Source organism: Danio rerio, chromosome 11, assembly GCF_052040795.2.
Source record: "Danio rerio strain M-AB ecotype USA chromosome 11, GRCz13ab, whole genome shotgun sequence".
NCBI lineage: Eukaryota > Metazoa > Chordata > Actinopteri > Cypriniformes > Danionidae > Danio > Danio rerio.
The window spans coordinates 36,296,770-36,322,500 of record NC_141031.1 but is presented as its reverse complement, the minus strand read 5'-3'; the positions used below and the strand labels follow the sequence as shown (position 1 = coordinate 36,322,500).

The 25,731-nt window shown below is 36.0% G+C and overlaps 1 protein-coding gene across 11 annotated transcripts in view; it reads right to left on the bottom strand.

Annotated features, from left to right (window-relative positions):
- cntnap5l (contactin associated protein family member 5 like) overlaps positions 1-25,731 on the bottom strand; it is a 141,354-nt gene that overhangs the window by 92,911 nt on the left and 22,712 nt on the right. For 8 of the 11 annotated variants that reach the window (XR_015502749.1, XR_015502748.1, XR_015502750.1 and 5 more), the window contains one exon: positions 4,192-4,302. Coding sequence is in view for 1 of the 11 variants with exons in the window: in XM_087273926.1 (XP_087130052.1) it covers positions 4,192-4,302 (111 nt within the window). In the remaining 10 variants the exon portion in view is untranslated. Of the gene's footprint in view, positions 1-4,191; positions 4,366-25,731 lie in introns of all 11 variants that reach the window. The other 3 variants (XM_087273929.1, XM_087273933.1, XM_087273930.1) reach the window with 1 other exon arrangement.

The following is a 25,731-nucleotide window of genomic DNA, read 5'->3' as shown; positions in this document are numbered from 1 at the left end:
AAGGAAAAAAAGAGTGGGAGAGTTTAGTTTAGATAATGCGGTTAACGCAGTTGGGTCTGAACATCGCACTGTGAGTGAATTAAAAAAGAAATGGTCCGATGTAAAGGTGCAGGTTAAGAGGAAAACAGCGGCGCACCGTCAAATTGTGGACCGAACAGGCAGGGGAACAGGGGATGCTGAACAAACACCCTTTGAGGAAAGGGTTGCCTCAATTATTGGACTTAACTGTTTGGTGTAGTATCCGTGTCTGTGGGCAGGGCCAAATTAACCAATGGGCATTAGGGGCAGAGGCCCAGGGGCCCGTGTGCACTTGGACAGCATTGCACGGCTCAAAGATATTTTGTATTGTGCAATTTAACACAATGCCTCTAGAAATATAGAAATAAATCAAAAACACACAAAAAAAATACAAGTAGGCTAGACATGAAGTTGGCGTGGACCAACGCACATTCATTTCATCGTTGGCAAATCCAAACGTGAGCGTGAAATCTGGTGTAGGCAAAGTTTTTTTGCGTACACATCGTTGATACATGTGGAGCCTGAGCTTTAATTATGTGCCAATGAAAATGAATACATTTTTAATGTTGTACATCTATTTTAAGATTTCTTTGTAAGCATTTTTAATTATAATTAAATTATTTGAATTATTATGAATAAATTGTTAATAATTAAATTTTATAAAAATAAATGTTTTAAGTAAAGTTACTAACTGTGTTTTACAGTGTACACAAATAAACTAAACAATAAAACAAATTAATATTTAAAATAACATAATTTTTTTTTTTTAAATCACATTAAATTTGATTTAGTTTGACAGTGTCTGGGAACGAGCTGCCTGTCCATTCCTCACAGTCAATGAAATCCTCCTGCTGTTACTAAGCAAGAGGCATGACAGAAAAAAAGAAGTGCCTTGGGGTGACAGGATCGAGATGACATATCATAGCTGCACTCATCACTGCCATAACGCACTGTTAATCCAAAAAGTTACACTACAACTTCGCTATTGTGATCATTTGCAAGCACCGCCAAGCATCATACGGAAGTTCTTGGAGTGTGTTTGGGCCACAAGGTCAAACATCTTACAATGCACAAAACGATGCTCTCACAGGAGCTCGGCATAAGCTGGTATTTATAGCATGTCTATGCTTAACTGGTTAATTGGCTGGGGAGTTTTCTCAAGTGCTTCTACAGACTGTAATCAGCTGCTGATTGTAAGGTTGCATTAATCAAACTGCTCTCCACCTCCCCAAAGTAAAAACCACAACACGTTTGCTTAGTCATAATTTATACAGTCCTCTTGTTATACCCCACGCTTTGCCAATGTCTGGCACAATACTTAGTCGGTGAGTGTTAGGATCATTAGGCAAATCAAGAGCAGCCATTATACTCTTTCTGGGTTTGATTCCCGGTAGTTTTTGCAGCAGATTTGCCTCTGAAACATGACATTTCTGATTTGAAGTGATTTTTATATGAAATTTCTGTCTTCATCTTTGTCCTTGATGCTGTTTTAAGCCTGTATGACTGCAGAACATGACTGTATTGAAACTGTAACCAAACATGTATTGATCTTTTATGTTACACATCTGAAAATGTCCATAGAGGTTTAAAACAAAATAAGGGAGAATAAATAAAAACCAAACATTCTGAATTTGAGTAAATTTCCCTTTTTTAATATATGACCCTGTCTCACAAAAAAGCTAGGCATATTTTTGTCAATGGGAAAAGTGTTGTATGGGTGTCAAACTTATTGATTTTTCTTTAATGCCCAACAAAATCATTAGATATTAAGCATAGATCTTGTTTCATGAGGAAATATAGACAGATAAATATATAGCTTGGGAAAATTTATTTTAAATTAACAGAAGGGCTAAAAAAAAGACTTCAGCTGTAGTTGACGGGTGCAAAAATGTGCCTTGATGCATTGAAATGTAAAAAAAAAAAGAAAGAAAAAAGTAATGGCACTACAAAAGCAAGTTACTAGTCAAATAAATTAACAAGGAAGATTAATTTGAGTTTATGTTATAAAATTAGATGAAAAAAAATATTTTAAATGGCAATTTTCTCAATATTATGATTTTTGAATGGAATAAAGGCGCAAGATGTGTTCAGTATGGCACAATTTGCTGCTATTTTTAGAACAATGCAACCCTAATTTCCCTGCTTTGTGCCACGTTGTTTAAATAGCAAATCCATTTGTGTCGCTTTGCGAACTCATGAATGTTGTGGTCTAGAAAAGAGCTGGGTTGGGGCGCATTGTTTTCCAGCTAAAACAGACTGCACAATAGACCAGCTGAAAGCTGTACAGCAATACACAAATATCTTTACAAACGAAAAAGATTTAAAGGATTAAAATGTTACAAAAATTATTAGTTTCTTCATAAATATAAAAACCACTGACCTCCCTGCTTTCATCTTAGGGGGCTTTTACAGTTTATTCATGACAATTTCCGTTTTAATAATGTTATTGTTACTAGCAGTATTATTTATTATATGCATATTTATATTTGTTTTAATAAAAAAAAAAAAAAAACAAGCTTAGATTTGTCCACCTGTCGGGTTTTGGACCATATGGGGCATAGGACGCATGTTTGGATATAACTCGGTTTCTTCACAATTTTTTATGATGTTTTTATTGTTCATTTTCTGAAAATTAGAACTGAATTTAGAAATAGTTTTAAACAAATCTTTGTGTTTCACAAACAAAATTAAATATGTAGGCCAGGGGTCACCAATCCTGGTTCTGGAGGGCCGGTGTCCCTGCAGGGTTTAGCTCCAACTTGCCTCAACACACCTGCCTGGATGTTTCAAGTATACCTAGTAAGACCTTGATTAGCTTGTTCAGGTGTGTTTGATTAGGGTTGGAGCTAAAATCTGCAGGACACTGGCCCTCCAGGAACAAGTTTGGTGACCACTGATGTAGGCTAATGGATGTCTTCAGTGCATACACCGTTTCCTTACTCCACAAGGGTAAAGGAGTAAAGTAAAGCATAACAGTAAAGGGAAAGAGAAAGTAAAGGATGCCGAATGGAAGAGGCTCATTCTTTAGTGTCACGCTGCAGATGATCTGTTTAACTGTTTTTACAATAGAAGCATTCAGTTTTCCCCTTACAAAGTCCATCATGTAAATAGCAAATGTGGCATGGCGTGACACAGCTGACTCTTAAAGGGATTGGGAGATGAGATTGGTTTACATATGCACATTATTTTCAAAACACACCCATAACTTATTAAGAGAATAAATACAACCCTGTTAGACCATGTGCCAGGGGGCAAACTGTATTTTTTGCCCTTAAAATAGCAAAAGTGGACTGAAACACACCTTTATTGTTTTGCACAATATGCTTTAGACTTTGCGCCTAGATCGTTAAAATAGAGCCCTAGAATTTGAAATTGTAGCATCATGGCCAGATATTGTCCTGTCTTACCAAACCATGCATAAACAGAAATCTTGTTTATTAAGCTTTCAGGTGATGTGTAAATATCAATAAAAAAAAGACACTTATGATTGGATTTGTGGTTCAGGGTCACATGTTAGAAAAAACAAGCAAACAAACAAATGGAAGCTGTTTATCCCAAAAGCACCGTAAGCCCAAGTAAGAGACCACCGCTGCAAACGATTACAATCTACTTTAGACTTCTAATGCTTTAGCAAAAAGAAAAAAAAAAAGAATTTATTCAAATGGATTTGAATATTCATTGATACCAAGTGTTAAGGGAGGAAAAATACCCATGACAAATTACATCTGATAACCAAAAGAGCGCATTTCTAAAATATTTTTCAGTACATTACTTTCCTTTGAGTCCAGATTAGCATTCCAAGAGGTTATACATATTGCATATCGCCATTAGAGATTTATGTTTGTCTATGTCTTGTCACACTTGAGAAATGACTTTTAAAATCTTAAAATCTTGCTTCGGGCACATCTAATCACCAGAGCTTTTCCCCTCAGTACTGCTCATGGACACCAACATGCTGTTATATTCCTCCTATGAACGTGTAAAGTCTTCAAGCACTTTCTTGCAGTGTTTGTAGAAGCTAAATCACATTACGTTAGGTGTTCATAAAATATCTTAGCGTCAACACTTTTTTCTGACAAGGACAAATTTCCCTTATGCTTAATTCTCTAGTCACAAACAGAAACAACTGGATTTCAGTTGATAACAAGAGAATGACTAGACAAGAACACATACCATCTCTTCTGTTGAGTTTAGCGTAGTGCGGTGACCTTCTGTCAGAGTATTTTGATGAGTTCCTGAAGGAAGATGTGGGTAGTGATGTCAACAGCGGCTCTTCACAGTAATCTGGATAAAAATAGAATGAAAAACGGTTCAAAACTAATTAACAACTTTAATTGTAGTTCAGCTCTGTTTTTTTAAAAGAAAAAATAGCTAAGGGTTTAATTTGTAATTATTACTATGTAATTATAAATGATATCATGGTCAAAAATGATACATTTCCATTTTGGAATTTGCATAAATTACAATTTACAGTACACTGCAAAAAAAAAAAATAAATAAAAAATTCTTAGATTTTTTTTGTCTTGTCTCTAGTCCAAATTTCTACAAATTCTTAAATCAATTTGCATTTTCTAGACAAGCAAAAATATAGTCTTGTTTTCAGAAATAATTTGTCAAAAAATGATTTGTTCCTTAAAACAAGCAAAATAATCATTACATTACATTACAGCAGACTCTCACTAATATAATTTACTGTAACACAAGTTTATACACCAAATGTAGGTATACCAAGTCAGAAATCTTTAGTATTATTTGATGACATATTATAATACTGTCTTTAAGGATCACAGTCCAGCCCCAAAATGTATTCATTTTATATTTTTATACTCTGAAAGCCATCTGGCAAGATTATCCAGTTAAACTCTGCTCCGGGATTTCCGCCTGGATTTTGCCTACCCAAATTTAAAAGCTTCCGAAATCCACATGCAGAGGTGAAAATGCACAAATTTGGTATCATTTTAAAGAAAAACCTTTGAATTTTCATAAAATACTATTCAAAGGTGTCTAAAAAACTGTATATGTTGTCTGTGTTATAATAAACACCTATCATATTTCACTATTCTTTTGTTTGATCAAACATAATTTACTGTGTTTGGACCACGTCAGACATATAAAAGGATTACTTATGCACATCACCTCAAAAACAGAGTAGAAATGGCCCTGAAGCGCACAGCATAAGGTAAGAGATGACAGCTGTCTGTGCAATCTGGGGCTGCTTAGTGATCATAATTGTATTGTTTTCACTTCTGCACTATGAAAACACAGCGATTCATTCGGCAAGTGTTCGATATGCGAATATAATTCAGTAAAAAGAATGCTAGAACTGTATGAGCACCGGCAAGAGCTTTCATTTGAGCTATAACTTGTGCATGTGTCATATAAAAAATATGAAAATTAACCAATGTAAAATACCTAGCTCGGGTATCCAAAACACTGTGTATTTAAGTGTAAATAACTTTTGTACAGTAGAATAAAAACTAAAGTGATGCATATGTGCATAACATACAGTTGAAGTCAGAATTATTAACCCCCCTTTGAATTTTTCTTTCTTTTTTAAATATTTACTAAATTATGTTTAACAGAGCAAGGGAATTTTCACAGTGTGTTTAATAATGTTTTTTCTTCTAGAGAAAGTCTTATTTGTTTTATTTCGGCTAGAATGAAAGCAGTTTTAAATTTTTTAAAAAGCATTTTAGGGACAAAATTATTAGCCCCTTCAAGCAAATTTTTTTTCAGATAGTCTACAGAACAAACCATTGTTATACAATAACTTGCCTAATTACCCTAACCTGCCTAGTTAACCTAATTAACCTAGTTAAGCCTTTAAATGTCACTTTAAGCTGTATAAAAGTGTCTTGAAAAAGATCTAGTAAAATAATATTTACTGTCATCATGGCAAAAATAAAATCAATCAGTTATTAGAAATGAGTAACTAAAACTATTATGTTTAGAAATGTGTGGAAGAAATCTTCTCTCCATTAAATAGAAATTGGGAAAAAAAATAAACAGGAGGGTGAATAATTCAGGGGGGCTAATAATTCTGACTTCAACTGTATATATTCTACACTTTTAAACGAAACCACTTAAGGGGGTCTGGTGCATTGCTAGCCCTTTAAATGTTAAAGCGAAAGTCGATGACATCACGGACCAAGTACCGGGTCCGTGGAGCAACTGCTTATTTAATCATCTAAAATTGAAAACAATCAAGTGTGAAAAAATGTCATATATTCAATAAGTATGTTCATGTGTATTGTTTGTACATAAAATATACTGTATATAACTTTTTCAAAATTATTTTACATGAAAAATAAAAACATCTTAGATAATTTAAGCAAGGTACAAAGAACAAATTACTATTGTTTTAATGCTTGAAAACTTTGTGCTGCTGATCATTATAGACATCTTTTTACGAAAGGCAATTTACTGAAATGAGAGTTTCAGCTCATTAATGGAGTTCAAATCGGATTCTAAAACACCACAACCCTGTCTTCATTACAATGATGCAATCTTATTGTGCAGAATGTGATGTAAAGACATCTGCTCCTCGTAAAGACGGCCAGTTTGTGAGAGTTAATTGAAGTCTTGAGCCTTGCAAGCTGTCACATGTACAGTACAGTAGTCTGCCTTTCATCTGCCAGCATTGTCAGTGCCAGTCTGTCATTGACCCCAGTCTGTTTTTTAAAGAATTCACTTCAGCCCGTTTCATCTTTGAAAGTGTCAGGAGTTTCATACTCATCCTAGATCTCGAGAAATATAATAGGAGTCAAATCCGAAGCAGGAAAAAGTAAGGTTCAGATGAGAGAAATTCTGATATTGGCAGAGCACCAGCTGAATCAGACTGCTCATTCAAATCTTGTCAGTTCATCAAAGCAGTGGTAATTTCAGCCTTTTGAGTTTTTCCTCAGTGTACTTGACAAGAATATTCATTTACTAAAGGTCAAGGCTCTGTTCCGTTTGGATCAAAAAGACTGAAAAAGCATTTCTGCGGTTTTCACTCTATAAAGCACAGCATCTACAATCAATTACAAACTGCATTTTCAAATACAGTATCATAGTGTAAAAATGCTAAAGCATGCAACCTTGTGCAAAAAAACAAAGACTCAATGCAAAGAAGTAGAGCTGCGCAATATATCATTCCAGCAATGTGATAATTCCCAATCATCACACTGCAGGATATGCAATATTGGGTCTGGATTATAATTGATCATTTGCATGTGTGTTTTTAATGCCCATGACTGTATGAAGATGTTAAAGCATTCAAGCCTAAAACATTGTGCGATTTGTAACAAGAATAGCTATTAAATAATTCATCAGCTTTGTCTCTGATTTATCAGAGTTCGCCATAGTTGAATGAACCACCAACTAATGTTTTACACAACAGATGCGCTTCCGGCTGCAACCCAGTATGGGGAAACACCCATACACACAGTCATAGACTACGACCAATTTAGTTTACCCAATATTGGTTTCACTTATACTGCATATTAGGGTTGGGCGATGTTGACCAATTTGACATCGTACAATGTCTAATGTGAAACATCGCGATGGACTATGGTATCTTCATCATTTGAAAAGCAGGGGGAGGGGTTTGGGGGGGGGGGTGTAGGTGTTTGATAGAGTGTGTCTGAAGAGCAAGAAGAGATCTGGGGGTGGGGTGAGAGGGTGCGCAACTTATTTGAGAACCAGGAGAGAGACGTGCGATTTCCAGAAGATTATCACTCGTTTGCGGGCATTATGAGTCCCGCAAATGCATAGAGACTCCCGGAACTTATGGGAGACTTGGGATGTCTGAATATCACGTTTAATAACTATAGTGAGATGTGATCCAGTGGTACATCCTTGATAAACTGTCCGATGTGCACTGCTCTCTGCCTGGAACTGTTCATAGACGATGGCCTCGTCTATCAGCCCGACCCTACTGCATAACTTTGGACTGTGGGAAACACCGGAGCACCTGAAGGAAACCCACTCAAACACTCTTGCCAACTGGCCCAGCTGGGACGCGAACCAGTGACCTTCTTTCTGTGAGGTGATAATGCTAACCACTGAGCCACCATATTAAATTAATTATAGGGGGAAAAAAAAGACCATGCAGTATTATTTTACATTTGATTATTCCATTACTGTACCAGAGCACTGTTAGGCTTCTCTGGAAATATTAAAACACTGTTTATTTAATTTGCATCTTTGAGTTTATTGTGTTTATCTATGCCTGTAGATTGTTAAATTTTACGCAGATGTGCTTTTGTTAGGACTGTGTTGTTTTGGTTTGTGTTTTTGTATCTTTTTTGTCTGTTGTAGGTTGGGGCATGAATTCAGCACACCTGATGATTGTCATCGCTTCTATTTAAACGCAGTGCGAGAGTTTGTCATGGCCGCTGTTTCTTTATTGTTTGTCTAGTTAGCCAGAGCAGCTCAATTTGTGGCATTATGTTTTGCTTTGCATCCAAGCTCTAGCACTGACGACACTTACTGCATCCATTCATTTGCCTGTCAAACTGAATAAATCTACTGATACTGATGTTTTGAATGTTATTTTCAATTGTGTTAAAATAAATATTGTTTGACTTTATTGTTCTGTGTCATCTGCCTTAAGGTGTAACATATGGGGGCTCGTCCGGTATCCCTTACAGGATCTTCCCAATCAATCTAAAAAAGATAAATTCTTTCACAAAGAGATATACAAGTCATTCATTTATTTATTTTCCTCAGCTTAGTTTCTTATTTTTCAGGGGTTGCCACAGCAGAATGAACCACCAACTAGGGCTGTGCGATATGGGGAAAATATCTATATTTTATAGTAAATATCTATTTTATAGTCAAGATTTAGCTCAATAATCTGTTACTAGAGTGAGTGTCATTGATAATATTATCAGTTGACTTTTTAGCAAGACACTCATATACTGTAGCTGCCCTTGGTGCTTTTTTAGGTGCTGGTTATTGTATTTCCTCGTGATGTGTCATCAATTCTATGACGGCTTTTACAAATTACCTGTTTTTTCAGTGTGTGAGACTTTGAGACTGAAATTTTTAACCAGGACTCATTCTGATCTGAAAATGTAGTCCCGTGGACATTTCTTGAGACTGCGAAATACGTCCGGGGAGGTACGTATGGCTGCATTTAATTTTTTTTTTTAAGTGAACGCTACAAGGCAGTATGACGCCATTTCCAGTTTCGCGAATCCAAAAAATAAAGTGAATGAGTTCATAAAAGGGTGAGAACGTGGTAAAATCCGAAAATGTGGTAAATAAATCAGACAGGGCTTTTTTTTTTTTTCTAGACGGCTTTTTCTAAATTGATGCTCAGTTTTAGGAAAGTGAGCGGGCGAGCGGGTCAATCGGTAAAACTGGTTAGGTTTAGGGAAGGAGGAGGGTGGGTCAGCCGATTGGTGGGTTCACGCGAGAATATCGCGGGCGCGAACAGCACTCGGAAGAGACATTTGAGATACGAAAACGCGCACAGCGGCCTCTCGCGCATTCGCAAAAACAAAAACTGCAAAAATACATACCTCATATTTTGTATTTCGCGGTCTCCAGAAACGTCCATGGGACTACGTTTTCAGAATGAGCCTGGGTTGGAAATATTCCCATATTGCCGTTGTGCTGTTTTTCTTTGATATTATTTCATCTGTTAATGCTTCTGAATCGGCAGACGCTATCATCTCGCTCATCTGCGCTTTCCTGTTTGTTTATTTTTGTATTGTGGGTGTTCCACAAAGCAACAAGACGAACAGATGAAATACTATTAAAGAAAAACAGCACCATGTTAATCACACACAGACAGCAGTCACGCATTTGCTCTTGGCTGGAGAAATGAAATAATACATATAGATTTCATATCGCAGCCTTTTGCGATTAGCTAATCGCAACATTTCAAATTGCAATTGCAGTTTGATTAAGATTAAATCGCACAGCCTACCACCAACTATTCTGGCATGTTTTTCCACAGTGGATGCCCTTCCAGCCACAACCCAGTACTGGAAAACATCCATTTCCACTCTCGCATTCAAACACACACAATTTTGTTTACCCAATTCACTTACTGCATACTGCATGTCTTTGGACTGTGGGGGAAACAGGAGCACCCAGAGGAAACCCACACAAAGACGAAGAGAAAATGCAAACTCCACACAGAAATGGACTGGCCAAGCTGGATCTCGAACCAGCAACCTTCTTAGTGTAAGGTGATGGTGCTAACCATTTAGCCACCGTGCTGCCCCAGATATTCCAGCCTGATCTCACAAGGAAACGTAACTATTTTACATTTTGCCCGTTTATGGGCTAATTCATACAAGTTCAATCGTACGAAAACATAAGATTTTAAAAAGGAGGTATGGCTCCCAACCAGACCCCTAAACCCTATCGTCATTGGGGATAAGCAAATTGTACTAAATTGTATGAATGAGATCATACAAATTAGCCACTAAATCAAAAAGTCATGAATTGCCTTGAGATAGCGTTGGATATAGGCATGGGACGATAACCATTTTCAAGGTACATCCTGGTTTGGAAAAGTCAAGGTTTTAAAACCCGCAAAAATTTTTGTAGTACCGTTCCTAAGGTATGTGTCAGATTTTTTATATACTTTTTTTTTTTGTTTTTTTTTAGGACAACAGTATCTTCAGCAGAAAAAAAATATCCAAAGATGCTGTTTAAAATTGTAAGGAAATCTGTGTTTTTGAAACAAATGAAGACAGCAAAAGTCAATTATTCATTTGAATTATTTACCCTGACATGTTTACTGCTCCAAAATATCATACATCTTTCAAAAAATGAAATATATTGTGTTCAATGGGAAAAAAAAGGTTTTGTTTTTTACTCAGACATTTAAAAATAATATATTTTATAGTAGTGAGCACAATACGGGGATACCGTGAAACTAACATGGATATTCTTATCCATGGTTATCATACCGTCAGAATCTTTTACCGGCCAATGCCTAGTTGGATATTCGAGTCATCTGTTGAAATTGTATTTATATTGCAATGTATATCGCAGGAAAACAAAATATCGTTATGTCAGATTTTTCCAATATTGTGGAGCCCTACAAACATGGTCACCTAAGACCACACCAAATTATTGTATGCATTTTAAAGGTAAATGACATAGCATAATGAACTTTCCTCCATTTTTCAATGGCCTTTTCCATGGAAACACACAGATCAAAAGAACTCTAATGAACCACAGCTCGACAGCCCAAACACATTAGTCTCGAGCCTCCAAAATATGCACGTATCGTCAGAATAACAAAACAATGAACAGCAGGTTAGGGAGCCATTAGCTGTGTCCAGGGAGCATTTTAAAGCTCTCTCCTGTTTCAGCAGCGTAAGCACTTTGCGCCACTCTCCATGGACCAGGGTAAAAATATATCCTTATTTAGAGAGCCTTTGCATTTGTGGCAACATTTTCCCTGACAATCACTCATTTGACATTGAATTGCCGACTCCCGCGCTTTGACGCTTCCTATGGCCGTCTCTCCATCTCTTTTATCCTTTCCTCCTAAATCTTCTGTTTCTACTCCTCTTCCTCCTTTCTCTCCAGCTCACACATGCACTCCCACCCACTTTCTCTTGAACTTAATGAGAAAAGAAAGAAGTCTGGCCATTGTGAGGGGGCTCGCATGCGTTATTGTCACCATAAGGGAGCCATAATCTGAGTCAGCATTGCTCTCCGCTGCATCAGAGAGAACAGCTGCAGCGTCGTCCTTTAACTCTCAGCTGAGCAAATGACACACAGCACCCCCCGTCAGATTCACTCCTACAGTTATAAGTAGCGTTTTAAGAAAGTTTGTCGGAGAAAGTGATGAAGTGTCCTACTAAAAGTTCATCCGAGGTTGATTTGTTTGCGCTGGAAATACAACCTCGCAGATTGGAAACGGGCTACCTGACGTTTATGAGACACCCTCAAGGGTATGACATCATTTGATGGGGGACAACAGAATATTTCATGTCCGAATTCTTGCATACATTTCCCCGAAGTGCATATTTCCGAACTTCCGCGTGTCCTGAAAACTAATCAAGCCCTTTCTTGTGTGGGAAAATTAATAAACGGGCCGTGTCAGGGTTTTACACACACACTGGAAGTCTTGTTGACTAAGGCAATATTTCTAACAGGATTTTTTTCATTAAACAAAGTTAATTTCCCAACGGAGTGTCTAGACCTGAAGATGTTATGGATGATAAGGCCACATAAAATTGGACTAATGTTTAATTACCATAAGCACAGACAAGGGATGGACTTATACTGACTAATAATCCCACTCAAGATTGCGAAACGATACATGCGGAGTCAACAAGGGCTAAGAATAGGACATGATACACCGTGAAAACCAATCCTGCTGGCTTTCTTCAGTTGCTTGTTGACCCATTTTGAGAGAAACTTACAATCAAAAGCTGAGAAAAGGAAAATTGTTTGAAATTCTATACATATTTTACAGATACTGTCATATTTAATTCTGCATTAACCTCATTTAAGCAACTCCTTTAAAACTGTCTGCCTTTATATTTCAAAAATATGGCTCTTATCTCCAGAGACAGTGCTTACAGTGCTTTATTATAGCTAACTATGTGAATAAAGCAGACTTTTCTTGTCAGTACTGTTTTTCTTTCCTAGGAAGGTATCAAATACAGTTATCACTATGCAGATGGACAAGTACAGCAGAAAGATGTAACATTATATAATCCGAATCCTATTCATAGACATTGTATTGACAGATAACCTCGGAGCAAACGTGGGCAGGAGATTTCACGTGTTTCAACAACTCTTAGTCGACATGATGTTACTGTTTTGATAATGAAAATGAATTCATTTCTGCATCCCAAACTCTCAATTGGACAGTTCTGAGAGATGCATTAATTAGTGAAATGTTCCCTTGTTTACTGAGTGTTTGACATGTTAATTGTCTGGTTCTAACAAATTTCACCCAGGAGCATTTTAAATAAAAAGTTACCTTTATTATGATGCTATTGTTGTGGTATGGTGGCTCAATGTTTAGCACTGTCACCTGGTTTGAGTCCCGACTGGGCTAGGTGGCATTTCTGTGTGGAGTTTGCATGTTCTCCCCGTGTTGGTGTGGGTTTCCTCAGTGCTCCAGTTACCCCCAAAGTCCAAAGACATGCAATATAGCTGAATTGGGTAAACTAAACTGGCAGTAGTATATTAGTGTGTTGTTGAATGCGAGGTGGTATGATGGGTGTCTCCTATTAATGGGTTGCGGATGTAAGGGCATTCGCTTGGTAAAACATACGCCGAATAGTTGGTTTAGTTCATTCTGCTGTGGTGACCCCTGATAAATATCGGACTAAGCTGAAGGAAAATGAATGAATGATACTATTGATGATTGTCACAGTATGGATGAAAAGTCTGCTGCAATGTAAAACTTCCATTTCATTTTGACTTCAGGACACTTATGATGCAATTATGTATGATAAAACTAAAGGTTTTTAATTTACATGGTAAAGCTACATCCTTTTGAAATCAAACCCCGCTTGAACACACCTGCCTGTAAAAGCTGCTGTAAATCGTATTTAGTTTATCAGGTTTGGAGCTGAACATTGCATCAGGGGTGCAATATAGTTGCCATGGGTAATTTTCAAATTTATTTAATAATGTTTAAAAATGACTATAAAACATTGCTTTATGTTAACCAATACAGTATTTTATATTAACTAATATAGTATTTTAAACATTTTATAATGAACTTTTTACAGTTAAATCAAAACAGAGTTACACTAGTTTTCTGCCTTGATTTGCTTGCCAATAACTCTGCATAGTCCTTTATCCGTTGAGTGATAGTATTTACATTAAAAAAAAAAAATCTGATTCATTTACAACATTTAATTTAAATAAAACAAACAAAAACCAAAACCAAAAAAAAAAAAAAGTTATGACAATCTCTGAACTCTGAACTGTGTTAAAGGCATTCTCCCCAACCCTATCCATCATTCACTCTCCTCTCAGATGGAATGGTGGGCCAAATCAAAGGTTACAATAAGCTAACTTTGGCCCACAGGTCTTACTTTGGGGATCTCTGGTATAGATGAACAAGACTGCATTGGCAAAAATATATTTCTGTATTTTGTGAGTCACTGTTTTTTTATTTTTTATTTTTGTATTTACTGTTTTGATTTACTTTATGACAGCTTGATCTCTGCTCTGTCAACTTTTGATGTTGAAAAATTTAACTCTACAGTTTAACAAAGTGACTTTTATTAATATTTTGTAATATTGTCATGTATAATTAATAATATCCAGAAAAATATGTCTGTAAATTAAGAGAATTTAAGTTTTATTATTTTAAGAATTATTAAGTTTTATACTGTAATATACAACACCAACCCAGATGATATATCACTTTTAACTATTAAAACTGTTAATAAAAGTGACTCTTTTTTTTAATTTAAGATTAAAATAGTTTTTGGAAGAAAGATCAATGTCTCATAATGCAATTCAAAATCATAAACAAACAGGGAAAAATAAAATCATGAATCACAAAGTATGGAAAACTGCTAATTTACAGATATTTTTTACAGCGTGGGTTTAGCAGGTTTAGAACAGATAACAATAGCTGCGTCCCAAATGGCATACTATACACGTATGCACTATGTACTTATGCACTTACACACTTAACAGCATAGTTAAGTATGTATGTAGTGTCATCCCAAATGGAACACTAAAGTTTTCTTTTACTGAGCGGAAATTCAAACCCTTTTGCTAATGATGTTTGACCGTTGCCAAATTAGTGAAATAAATGATCAAAGTACCAAATAATACCTGCCAAAAGTACAACCGCATTCATCATGAAGAGGTGGCATAAGAAATTTTGAGAGTTTTGAAAAGCAAAATTCTCTTGAGTGTGTGAAGTGTAACATTGTACACTTCATTTTACCAGTTAAATAAATGCATCATCCAGGTATTTAAAGTGCACTTATTCTTTTTAAAGTTTAACTACTACAAAATGGACTAGAATAGTGCATGAGAATGCGATTTGGGACGCACCTAATGACCCATCTGGCTCAAAAATACCCCCAACAGTCATTACAGACAATCTGACTGCAGGGCATTCAATAGATTCGGTTTAAGTGACATCAATTCATGCAATTCTACACTGCTTGCTATTTATACTGAAAAGAACAATGAAATATTATTCTTCAGAAGCCCTGTTGTAAGTCCACCTTTGTTGGTGGTTTCACAAGTACCCTCAGCTGCGTCCCTTTTCACCTCATCAGCCAATCAAAATAAGCGCTTTTTAGCTTTCAGAAAAGATGGTTTATGGTCCTTCATGGATAAAGCAACAGAAGCACCTCTCTTCAATCCTCTTCATCCACAGCCAGCGCATCTCATTGACCTTTCAACAGTTTTAAAATTCACCACATTTGCAGTTTCACTTCATTCTCACTCTTTTGGTCATATACAGAATATGTGCGTACACATACACACATATTGGTATTGGTGGTTTACAGGGACTCTCTATAGGCACAATGTATTTCACACAGTAAAAAAAAAACATTGTTTAAACACTTACACTAAATACTACCCCTAAACCCAACCCTGAAAGGAAACTTAAGCTCCATTGCAGACCCCATTAATATGATTTTGAAGCATTTTGAATTACAAGAGCATGAAGCATATCCTCGTAAACCATTATTATTATTATACAAAAACTGTCCTTGTAAACCACAAAAACCAGTACACACACACACATCTATCTTTATGGGGACTTCCGACCCCACCCCACCCTACACCTAAACCCAACCCTCACAGGAAACTTAAGCCTCATTGTAAACCCCATTAATATGATTTTGTAGCATTTTGAATTACAAGTACATCCATCATGTCCTCAAACCACCGTAATAAAGTACAAATATGTCATAATGTTATTATACAAATAAACTGTCCTTGTAAACCACAAAATAAAATACACACACACACACAGCTAACTTTATAGGGATTTCCAATAGATAACGATATTCTATACCCCTACACAACAGCTAAACCCAACCCTCACAGAAAGTTAAGCCCCACTGTAGACCCCATTAATATGATTTTGAAGTGTTTTGAATTACATCAGGCATGTCCTTGTTTAGCATCATAACAGGAGTACAACTATGTCATAACCATGTTATTATACAAAAAAAAAAAAACTGTCCTTGTAAACTTTAAAAACCACAACTACAAAAAAAACTTTAAATAAAAAAAAAAAAAAAACTACACACACACACAGCTATCTTTATAGGGACTTCACAATCAATCCTCACAGGAAATAAAAAACGGAATGGTTGCGGAAGATTGGTCTGAAATACGGGATACTCCCATGAAAAACTGTGTCTCTCTGCCTGTTGCTGGCTGTATGTGCGCGGAGTAATACATGAAGGTAAAGGGTGAACTGGCCTTTGTGTAATGTTCCTGGCAAAATATTGCACAGCTATTAGCAAATCAGATTCAAGAACCAGACAGAACTGTTGTATAAAAGTTATTACCTCATAAGGACCAAAAAAAAAAGTTCACACAAGGTCAATATGTATTGATATTGCTATACTTGTGGAGACATTTGGTCCCTACGGTACAGAACCACAAATGCACACACTCTCACACCCCAACATAATGATGACAGAGACTAGAGAGCCAACAGAGCAAAGTGTTTGCCTAGCAACAGGCACATAATTGTATTTTTCCAACACAAAATAACCCCGGGAGCGGCAGCATTTTGAAGTACTAAATGACAGATATTATGTGGCGTTTTGGGACTAAGAAAGATGGGCTCGAGTCAGTGACGTTGCATGCAGGTCCGACTTTTCATTCTAACCTGCCTGAGAGTGCATCCACATGGCCATTGTTCAAAAAGGTCAGGCATTATTACTGTGCTGCCTTAGAGTACCCTGAACAGGAGTACTTTAATCATATGGTCAAATGGAAATAAAGAGAGACAGAGATTGGGAATGGCAATGAGAATTGAGACAAAATGAGGCTGGGAAGAAAGAGTAGAAAAAAATGGAGAGTTGGAGATGTAATCATCGGCATGCAAGTGATAAGTGAGCAATATTGTGCATATAATTTTATTTCGTTGTTTATTTTAGAAATGCCGAAGTCAATGATATCTGCATGAATCTTTCAGCAATCCTTCTTTGTAATCTTGCAGACTGTTTTATTGAGTTAGAAAGCTGCACAGGAAGCCAAACGCTCCAAAAGTGGGACGAAACTGAACTGCCAAGCTGAGCCATGCAGAGCAAATCACTGGAGAGCAGATCTGTTTACTTGCAAGGCCCACTGAACAGCGCAGAGATCCGTTCCATTTACTTGCGCAACCCACAGACAGCGCAAACTAGAAACAGATCTGCTGTTCTGTGGGCTGCGCGGTTTTACTTGCACACTGTAAAAAAATATATAAAATAAATAAAAAAAATATATATATATATGACTTAAAAAGGTTAATTTGATTAAACTAAAAAATTTAAGGCAGCAAGTATATTTTTTACAGTACATCCACAGCAATGGTAGTTATTTTAGACTTTTTTTTTTTTTTTGATTTTTCTGATGAATCATCTGTTGACTGCATGCAAATCGTCAATGCAATGCATGCAAAGACCTATTGGAACCCACATGGACCCAAGATTCTCACAAAAACCTGTCAAGTTTGTAAACATCATAGTTTGGCGTTACACTGTATAGGGCCATGCAAGAAATCTGTAAAGTGGATGGCCATGTCTGAGGTGAGATGAAGGAGGAGGCATTGAAGATTAATCTAAAGCAGGGGTGTCCAAACTCGGTCCTGGAGGGCTGGTGTATTGGAGAGTTTAGCTCCAATCCTAATCAAACACTACTGAACCAGCTAATCAAGCTCTGTTTAGATATACTAGAAACTTTCTTGCAGGTGTGTAGAAGCAAGTTGGAGTTAAACTCTGCAGGACACCGGCCCTCCAGGACACCCCTGATCAAATGAACCTTGATGAACTCTGGGAGTCCTGCAAGAACGTTTTCTTTGCCATTCCAGACAACTTTATTAATAAGTATTTGAGTCATTGCAGAGATGTATGGATGGAGTTCTCCAAGGTCATGGGAGTCATACACAATATTAATTATTTTACTACTGCCATGACTTTATATTCCATACAGTAGATTATTTCTGTTAAGTGACAAGACTTTTGTCTAAGCAAAGTCAGACCTTCTTGTCCTAATTAAATGATTAAAAATCAAGGGATGGTCATATTTTATTTGGGTAAAAAAAGCATTATCTAGAGGCTTTTGCCTTTCATATAAGCCATTTCTGATACCAAATGATCAACATAAAGTCAAGTTATTATTTGTTGTTCTTAAATGTGGATAGGCGACAAGACTTTTGTCAGGTAGTGTTTAGTGTTACTATTACAGTGCATGTTTTTTCAAAGAGGAATTCAAACTGCAGTGTACATCTACATAAAAAGTGTATCTGAAATCTTTGAATAGGTGATAAAGACAATGTATGCATTGTCACATTTCAAGAGAGAAAACTGTACTTAAATGCAGCAGTGAATGCTCGAAATTTTCATTCAGTATGTGTATGGGCTCACCCCTAAAAGCGATGATGATCATCACTATGGTAACCACAGCAACATTCTAGCTGTCATTCAGCCGCTTGTTTGGTGTCTGCTATTTTGGACCAAAAATAATGATACAAAGAGCCTGAACCAAAAGCCTGTTATATCTTGCAATTTTTACTGAAACACAGTCAACGAAGGAATTCTCTTTTTCTTTTTTTTTTTTGTATTGCTTTGCACTTGTCACGTACACATAAACAAGAATATTTGCGATTGTTGTTTGACTTTGATTCATTAAATTTATAAATTAATTTAATTAAGCAGGTTTAAGATGCAATATTTCAGTCTATCTTTCAATATAAAGCTTTAGAAGTCATTCAATATATTAACCTTTTCTTGTTCTGCGTTTTTGTCTAGGAATATCTAGTAACACAAATGAGACAGTACGGTTCGCTGTGATTTCTTGCACTGCACATAAAGAAGAGAGATACAACTGTGAGACACATATATATGTCACAAACAACTAGTTGTTCAGTCTGGTTCTCTACACATTGCCAATACTTACAGAAGAAGTGCTTGCCACTATGTCTATTTTTCAGGAGTTAATTCAGTTACAGAATGGAGCTGTCAGTACCTTAACTTACAGAACTTTCTGGTTGTCAAATAGTAATATTATGTGAATATTCATCTGATACAATAAAAAAAATACATACTTTTGAGAAGAACAAATTGCTCTGACGCTTTAAAGGTGCTGTTTGTAAGTGTTTGACTCTTCTAAGGCATAGAAATATCATGATATGTTTGCAGATATTTAAGAAACATGCATATTTGTTTATCTGAAAAACTATTTTGAAGTCAGATATTCTGCTTTGAAAATGTGCATTACATACCAAAACGTATGTCTTTGTTTTGGTAATGTAACCTGCTCAATGGCAGTTTAGCCCATATATTTCAGCTCCCTGGGTTACCTTGATGCGAATCATTCAGTTATTAAGGCACTCAAAGCATGCATCCGCAAAAGAAAATGCGACCTCTGGTGGACAGTAGCAGCCTCTGAAATGAGACGCAGATTCAGAGTTCCACATGAGGTGGTTATTAATTAGCAAATAATATAAATATTATGAATGTAAACATTAGGTGAGCAGGTTACAGTGTTACACAGCATACTAACAACACAAAGATTTGCAGTGATAAGCATTTTGGCTGTTTGCACTAGATGAAACACGACAGAAACTTAAATACAGCCATTCAGAAGCACTGAATAGTACACTTACCGTACTCCAATGAAATGGTAAGGATTACAGTCTAATTATAACATATCAAACCTCTTTAACATTATTAAATGTACATGCTGACTCAATCTGCTGAATGACACTCAATTTCAAATAAATTATTTTATTTACAAGATCTGAGGTGAACTATCTGCTGCTGCTTTCAGTAGTATGGCAATGAATGTCAGATAAAATGGCATTCAAACTCACATTTTAAGCATTTAAGATTGAATAAAGCACATGAGGTGTACTTGAGGTGATCATTGTCAGTTTTCTGTTGTTCAGCAACAAAATTCATTTTAATGTGGAAAATATTCCTTCAATCATGTGCTGCTGTTTTTTTATTTTATTATTATTTTTTTTTAGAACAGTTAAAATCAACCTTTGTTGGTATTGTCAATCTGGCAACCTGCTCTTGTGTGTGTTTTGAACCAGGGGTGCAATACCTATTTAAACCACTGGACGTCAAACTTGCATACTGCACCTTTAAGAGAAGCTTTTTTGTTGCAGTATGCAGTGCATATTTCTACTATTTAAGTTGGTCAAATTTCTTTTCGGTTCACAACATGTTGTATTACATTCTATATAATTAGGGCTAGATTTCCAATGAGTATGATGTGTAAAGTTCTGTGGGTGAGTCTACTGACAATGTGAAAATGAAAAAACACAGGCAAAGCACTACATTTCCATAATGACCAAAACAATTGGCCAAGAGCGGTGCAAAAAAAAAAAACAGTGCAATAATAATGAATTAACACAAAAGAAGAGAACATTGTCCTCTGCATTCCTATCTATCTCAGCATGTCAAACAACTTCAAACAGTGGATAAGACACTATTTATGGGTGTTAAATACCATAAAGTGTTGGTGTGGGTGTTAAATAACAATCATAAAGGCATAAAACCAGTTAACTGACTGCAGCAAACATCAATATTGTAGCATGAGCCTTCTAAATTACACTCCTCCCATAAATTTGTGCCTTAATGATAAGATATTATAAATATGCAACAAGAATAGCCAAAAGAAACAGTTTTTTATCATATTTAAATGCTGGCAGTAGTACTCCAAAAATGGCTTTTCACTTGCACATGCTGAGTAAATCTTGTGCTTAATTTGGAGCCTGACAAGGTAATTTCTGTGAAACGGGTTGCAAAGCTCAAAGTTTTTTTTTTTTTAAGAAGGCCAGGTAGAGTAAAAGTTTAAAATGAAAGAGGAAGTGATTATGATTATCAGAGGACAGGATGTGCTAAACAGCTCAAGCATCCAGTTCTAATGAACGTACATCACGTCAAAGAGTTGTTTAGCGCGCATTGCTCCAAGCTATTTATAGCTTGGGGGATCGATCACCCATCTGATGGGCCGCCACGATAGCGCTGATTAAGGTAGGAGATTAATGGCAAATTAACGGGTTTCCACAGTGTTTCCGCCAGGCATTGTTTAAATCATCTCCCAGCAGAATGACAGCAGTACTTGCAGTGTAAATAAGAGCTTTGATAAGATTGTCTGATAAATTACGCTGTTTGGTCCTTTGGATTTGGTTATAATTAAATTCTCAGAGATTCAAACCAAAAGGGACTGAGTTTTTTTTCTAAAAAAGTGCAGCGGGCGAATGGACATGAACTTTAAGCATTACAATTTTAACACTTTTAATCACATTCTCAAACTCTCTAGTTCAATTTAACAGTCCTGCAGTGAGACAAATGGCTTTTTAAAAGTACAAACATTTCACAGAGCCTCAATTATGTCAATGAAAGAGCACATAAATTATATTGCAATTTGGCATGTCACACCAGGACAGTAAATCAGAGCAGGTTTTATATGACAATCTGATATAATACCACATTTTTATTAGATTTAAAAAAAAAAAAATTAACAGCAGAGTGAATTTATCAAAAACATGGATATTATTTTCATTCATCGTTTTCAAGATAATTAAAATTACAGCTAAAAAAATTTAATATGTCAAAAAATGTATAATGAAAACTTACCAGCCACTTTAATAGGTACACCTGTCCAACTGCTCGTTTATGCACATTTTAAATCAGCCAACCACATGGCAACAACACAATACATTTAGACATGTAGACATTGTCAAGACATTGTCAAAAATCTTCTGCAGTTCAATCAAGCATTAAAAGGGGGAAGAAAGGTGATTTAAGTGACTTTGAAAGTGGCATGGTTGTTGGTGCCAGATGTGCTGGTCCTAGCCAGACTTGTTCGAGCTGATAGAAAGGCAACAGTAACTCAAACAACCACTTGTTACAACCAAGGTATGCAGAACAGCATCTCTAAATGCATTACACGTTGAACCTTGTGGTGGATGGCCTACAGCAGCAGAAGACCACACCAGGTGCTGCTCGTGTCATCTAAGAACAGGAAACTGAATCTACAGTTGACACAGGCTAACCAAAATTGGACAATTGGAAAAACGTTGCCTGGTCTGATGAGTTTTCTGCTGCAACATTCAGATGGTAGGGTCAGAATTTGGCATTAACAACATGAAAGCATGGATCCATCCTGCCTTGTATCAAAAGTTCAGTTTGTTGGTTGTGGTGTAAAGGTGTTGGGGATTTTTTTTTGGCACACTTTGGGCTTATTAGTACCAATTGAGCATTGTGTCAATGCCATAGCCTACTTGAGTATTGTGGCTGACCATGTCAATCCCTTTATGACCACAGTGTACCCATCTTCTGATGGCTACTCTCAGCAGCAAAACGCGCCATGTCATAAAGAGCGAATCATCTCAGACTTGTTTATTGAACATGACAATGAGTTCACTGTACTCAAATGGCCTCAAGAGTCACCATATCTCAATACAATAGAGCACCTTTGGGATGCTGTGGAATGGGAGATGCTATCATGTCAATAAAGACCAAAATCTCTGAGGAATATTTTTGGTACCTTGTTGAATCTATGCCACCGAGGACTAAGACAGTTATGAAGGAAAAAGGGGGTTCAACTCTGTACTAGTAAGGTGTACCTAATAAAGTGCATATACATTATTAATATACAGTAAGAGAAGCTTCTTTGCCTTGAAAAAATGCCAAATGAAGCTCCTGGCCTTGAAAAAAAAGCACCCTGGAAACTTACAGGAACCAAAAACATGTAATGTGTAAGAGCATTTAATTATTTATTTATTTTCCTGTTTGAAATGCGTCATTTGGCAGGCGCCTGTTTGTTTGTATTCATCTGACGCTCAGCCGTGGCCTTAATTTCCCCCTCATCAAAACTCAGGAGGATTTTGTTTGTCCTTCACTTTGCTTTAATCTCTGTAAATCCCTGCCTGCCTTCTTTGATCTTCATTTGTGTGTGACTGGGTGGATCCTCTTGCCATTTGTGTGTGACTAGGAGGGTCCTCTCAAAATATCCCAAACATGAGCACTCCCCTACAATAATTGATCCATCATTTTCCTAAATGATCAATACAGAGATTCAGTAATATCAAAGAGGCATCCACAACAGAGGATGGTTTCTTACTCCCAAGAACAAGAAGCAAAAGTTATCCAGATATGTTTGCAGCACAGAAAACAGGATTTCAGTTATAGGAATGTCTTTTGCATAGGAGAACTTCAGAAAAGTGAATAACAAAGTACAATAGGAACTATTAGGTATGCAAGAGTCCATTGATTAAGTAAATACATGCCAAAAGAAAAACTAGCAACAGTGGGGCTCCAGCCTGGTTCCTATAACTACCTGGTGTAAAAACCACTCAAGAGACAATGATAAATAGACTATAAGATTATGTCCTCATATGAACCTCATTCAGCCCTGTATAATAATTGTAGACTAGTGTTGTGATGTTTAGTGAAGAAAGTGATGTCAAAGCTTTTTGCTGTAAGATAAACAAACGTGTATTAAACATTGTATTTAGAGGTTGGAGTTTGCAGACCACTGTACTAAGGAATCGAGGGAGCAACTGTGAAAAATCTTGGATAGATTAAGGATAAAAAAGGATGTGATACCACAGACAGAACAGCGTTCAACACCTCAAGCTACCGGAACATGAATCATATGCATGAACAACAGAATTTAAGAGATGGAAACTAAAGCATGATGTCCTCATATAAACTTCATTTTAATCTCAGTGTATGTGGTTTAGGGTGCAGTGATGGTTTATGCTAAGGAACAATTTCAAAGCCCTTTCAAAGGTTTTTTTTGCCCAACATTAAAACTCTCACAGTACTAAGAACTGCATATGCCAAGCAAAATATGCTAAATTATTAACATGGCATATTCTAAAAAGGACATTTTTCAGGAGCTAAGAAAATAGCCTGTAAAAAAAATCAATGGGAGACTTGTGGAAAGCCACTGTATTGGGACCCCACTCTTGGAGCACAACATAATGTATGCATTTGAGTCTGTTTTGACTTGGAAAAGATATCTGTAAAAAAATAAATAAATAATAAAATGTAAAAGGAACCAAAATATCTAAATATCTATCATTTATATTATGCAATATATTTTGAAAAATTACCCATGTCTTCTTATTTTGTCGATAAACATAAATATGCTAATATGCTATATACGCCTACTAACAAACCACTTGTGCATGAAAAAAGATAACTTTTCATCTGAATGCTTTAAGCTAAATTAATTTAATACAAAAACATTTCAGAATAATACTCTATTCATTATACATAGTTTTGATGTTCTAAATAAATATTTTTTTATAAAATGTTAACTCTTTATGAGAAATTATTAGTTATAAATTCATCAAATGAAAATTAATTGTATCAAATCTAAGGAGGTTAATAATTCTTGGAATGTGTCTTTACAAATGTCATATGCTGATATGTTGAATAAAATTTCCCATCAGTACTGAAATGTTAAATTATCAAATGTTTTGTTTCAAATGTTTGTTTTTTAATTAGGTACATTTTCTTCTGCGTCAAAACCAGCTAAATCCACTTCAGTTTTTTTTTTTTTTTACGCAAAACCCTCTGAATCCATCTATTGGAACAAGACAGTGTAATAGTTGAAAAAGAAGATGCCATTGGAAATTATTTTACCAAACATAAAACACATTACACAAACCACCTGAAATTTAAAATATACAAATCTGCCAAGTAAGTGGCGATTCATTTTGCTGTGATAAACCAGGGACAAAGCAAAAGAAAAATGAATGAATGAAATCTGTAAAGTAAGTGCATTAATCAATAACATTAAAACTGACATTATTTAAATCTCAACAATCTGTTGTCATTTCTGATATTTAAGATTTAGATTTAATGTAAGTAGAACAATATGAGCTAAGCTTGGTAGATTCAAATAATGTAGTGTAAAAATATATTGTAAAACATCAATATCTGTGCATTGACCAATAATATAAAAAGCTTATCAGATGTATACAGTAGGTACTATGAAGTAATACAAATAAGTTATAGTTTTATACATTATATTTGTCTTTTAAAAATAGCTTACTTTAAGGAATAAAACACAAGATAGGCCTACAAGGCAAAAAGGGGATGCCTCTCAGACAATTTTAGAGGCTGTCATTCATTCATTCTTACCATACTTAAGGTCTTGGTCCTGTGTTTATCTTCATAGCATCCACATGGGATAAAAGAAATGCAAGAAAAGTCTTTCGTGAAATGTAGTTGCCGTTTATATTATAGTACATCGAGCTTAAAGAAGCTTCGCTGCACTAAAACACATTATGAATGCATGTTACACTTCCGACTGTACACTGTGTTTTCTTTTTCTTATAATACAGAGTTTTGATATAAGAGAAGTTGTCATTTGCCATTAAGTGACAGTCTGACAGGCTTATCCAGTTCATCAAACTCTGTCTTTTAAAATCGAAATCGGAATATGTCTCCACATAAAAGCCGGCATATCAGCGCATTGCTACATTGAAAACATATGATTCGATTCACGCTTCTGATTGGTTCTCAGGATATAGTGGCTTTTGCTTTCAAAGGCAAGTGGCAT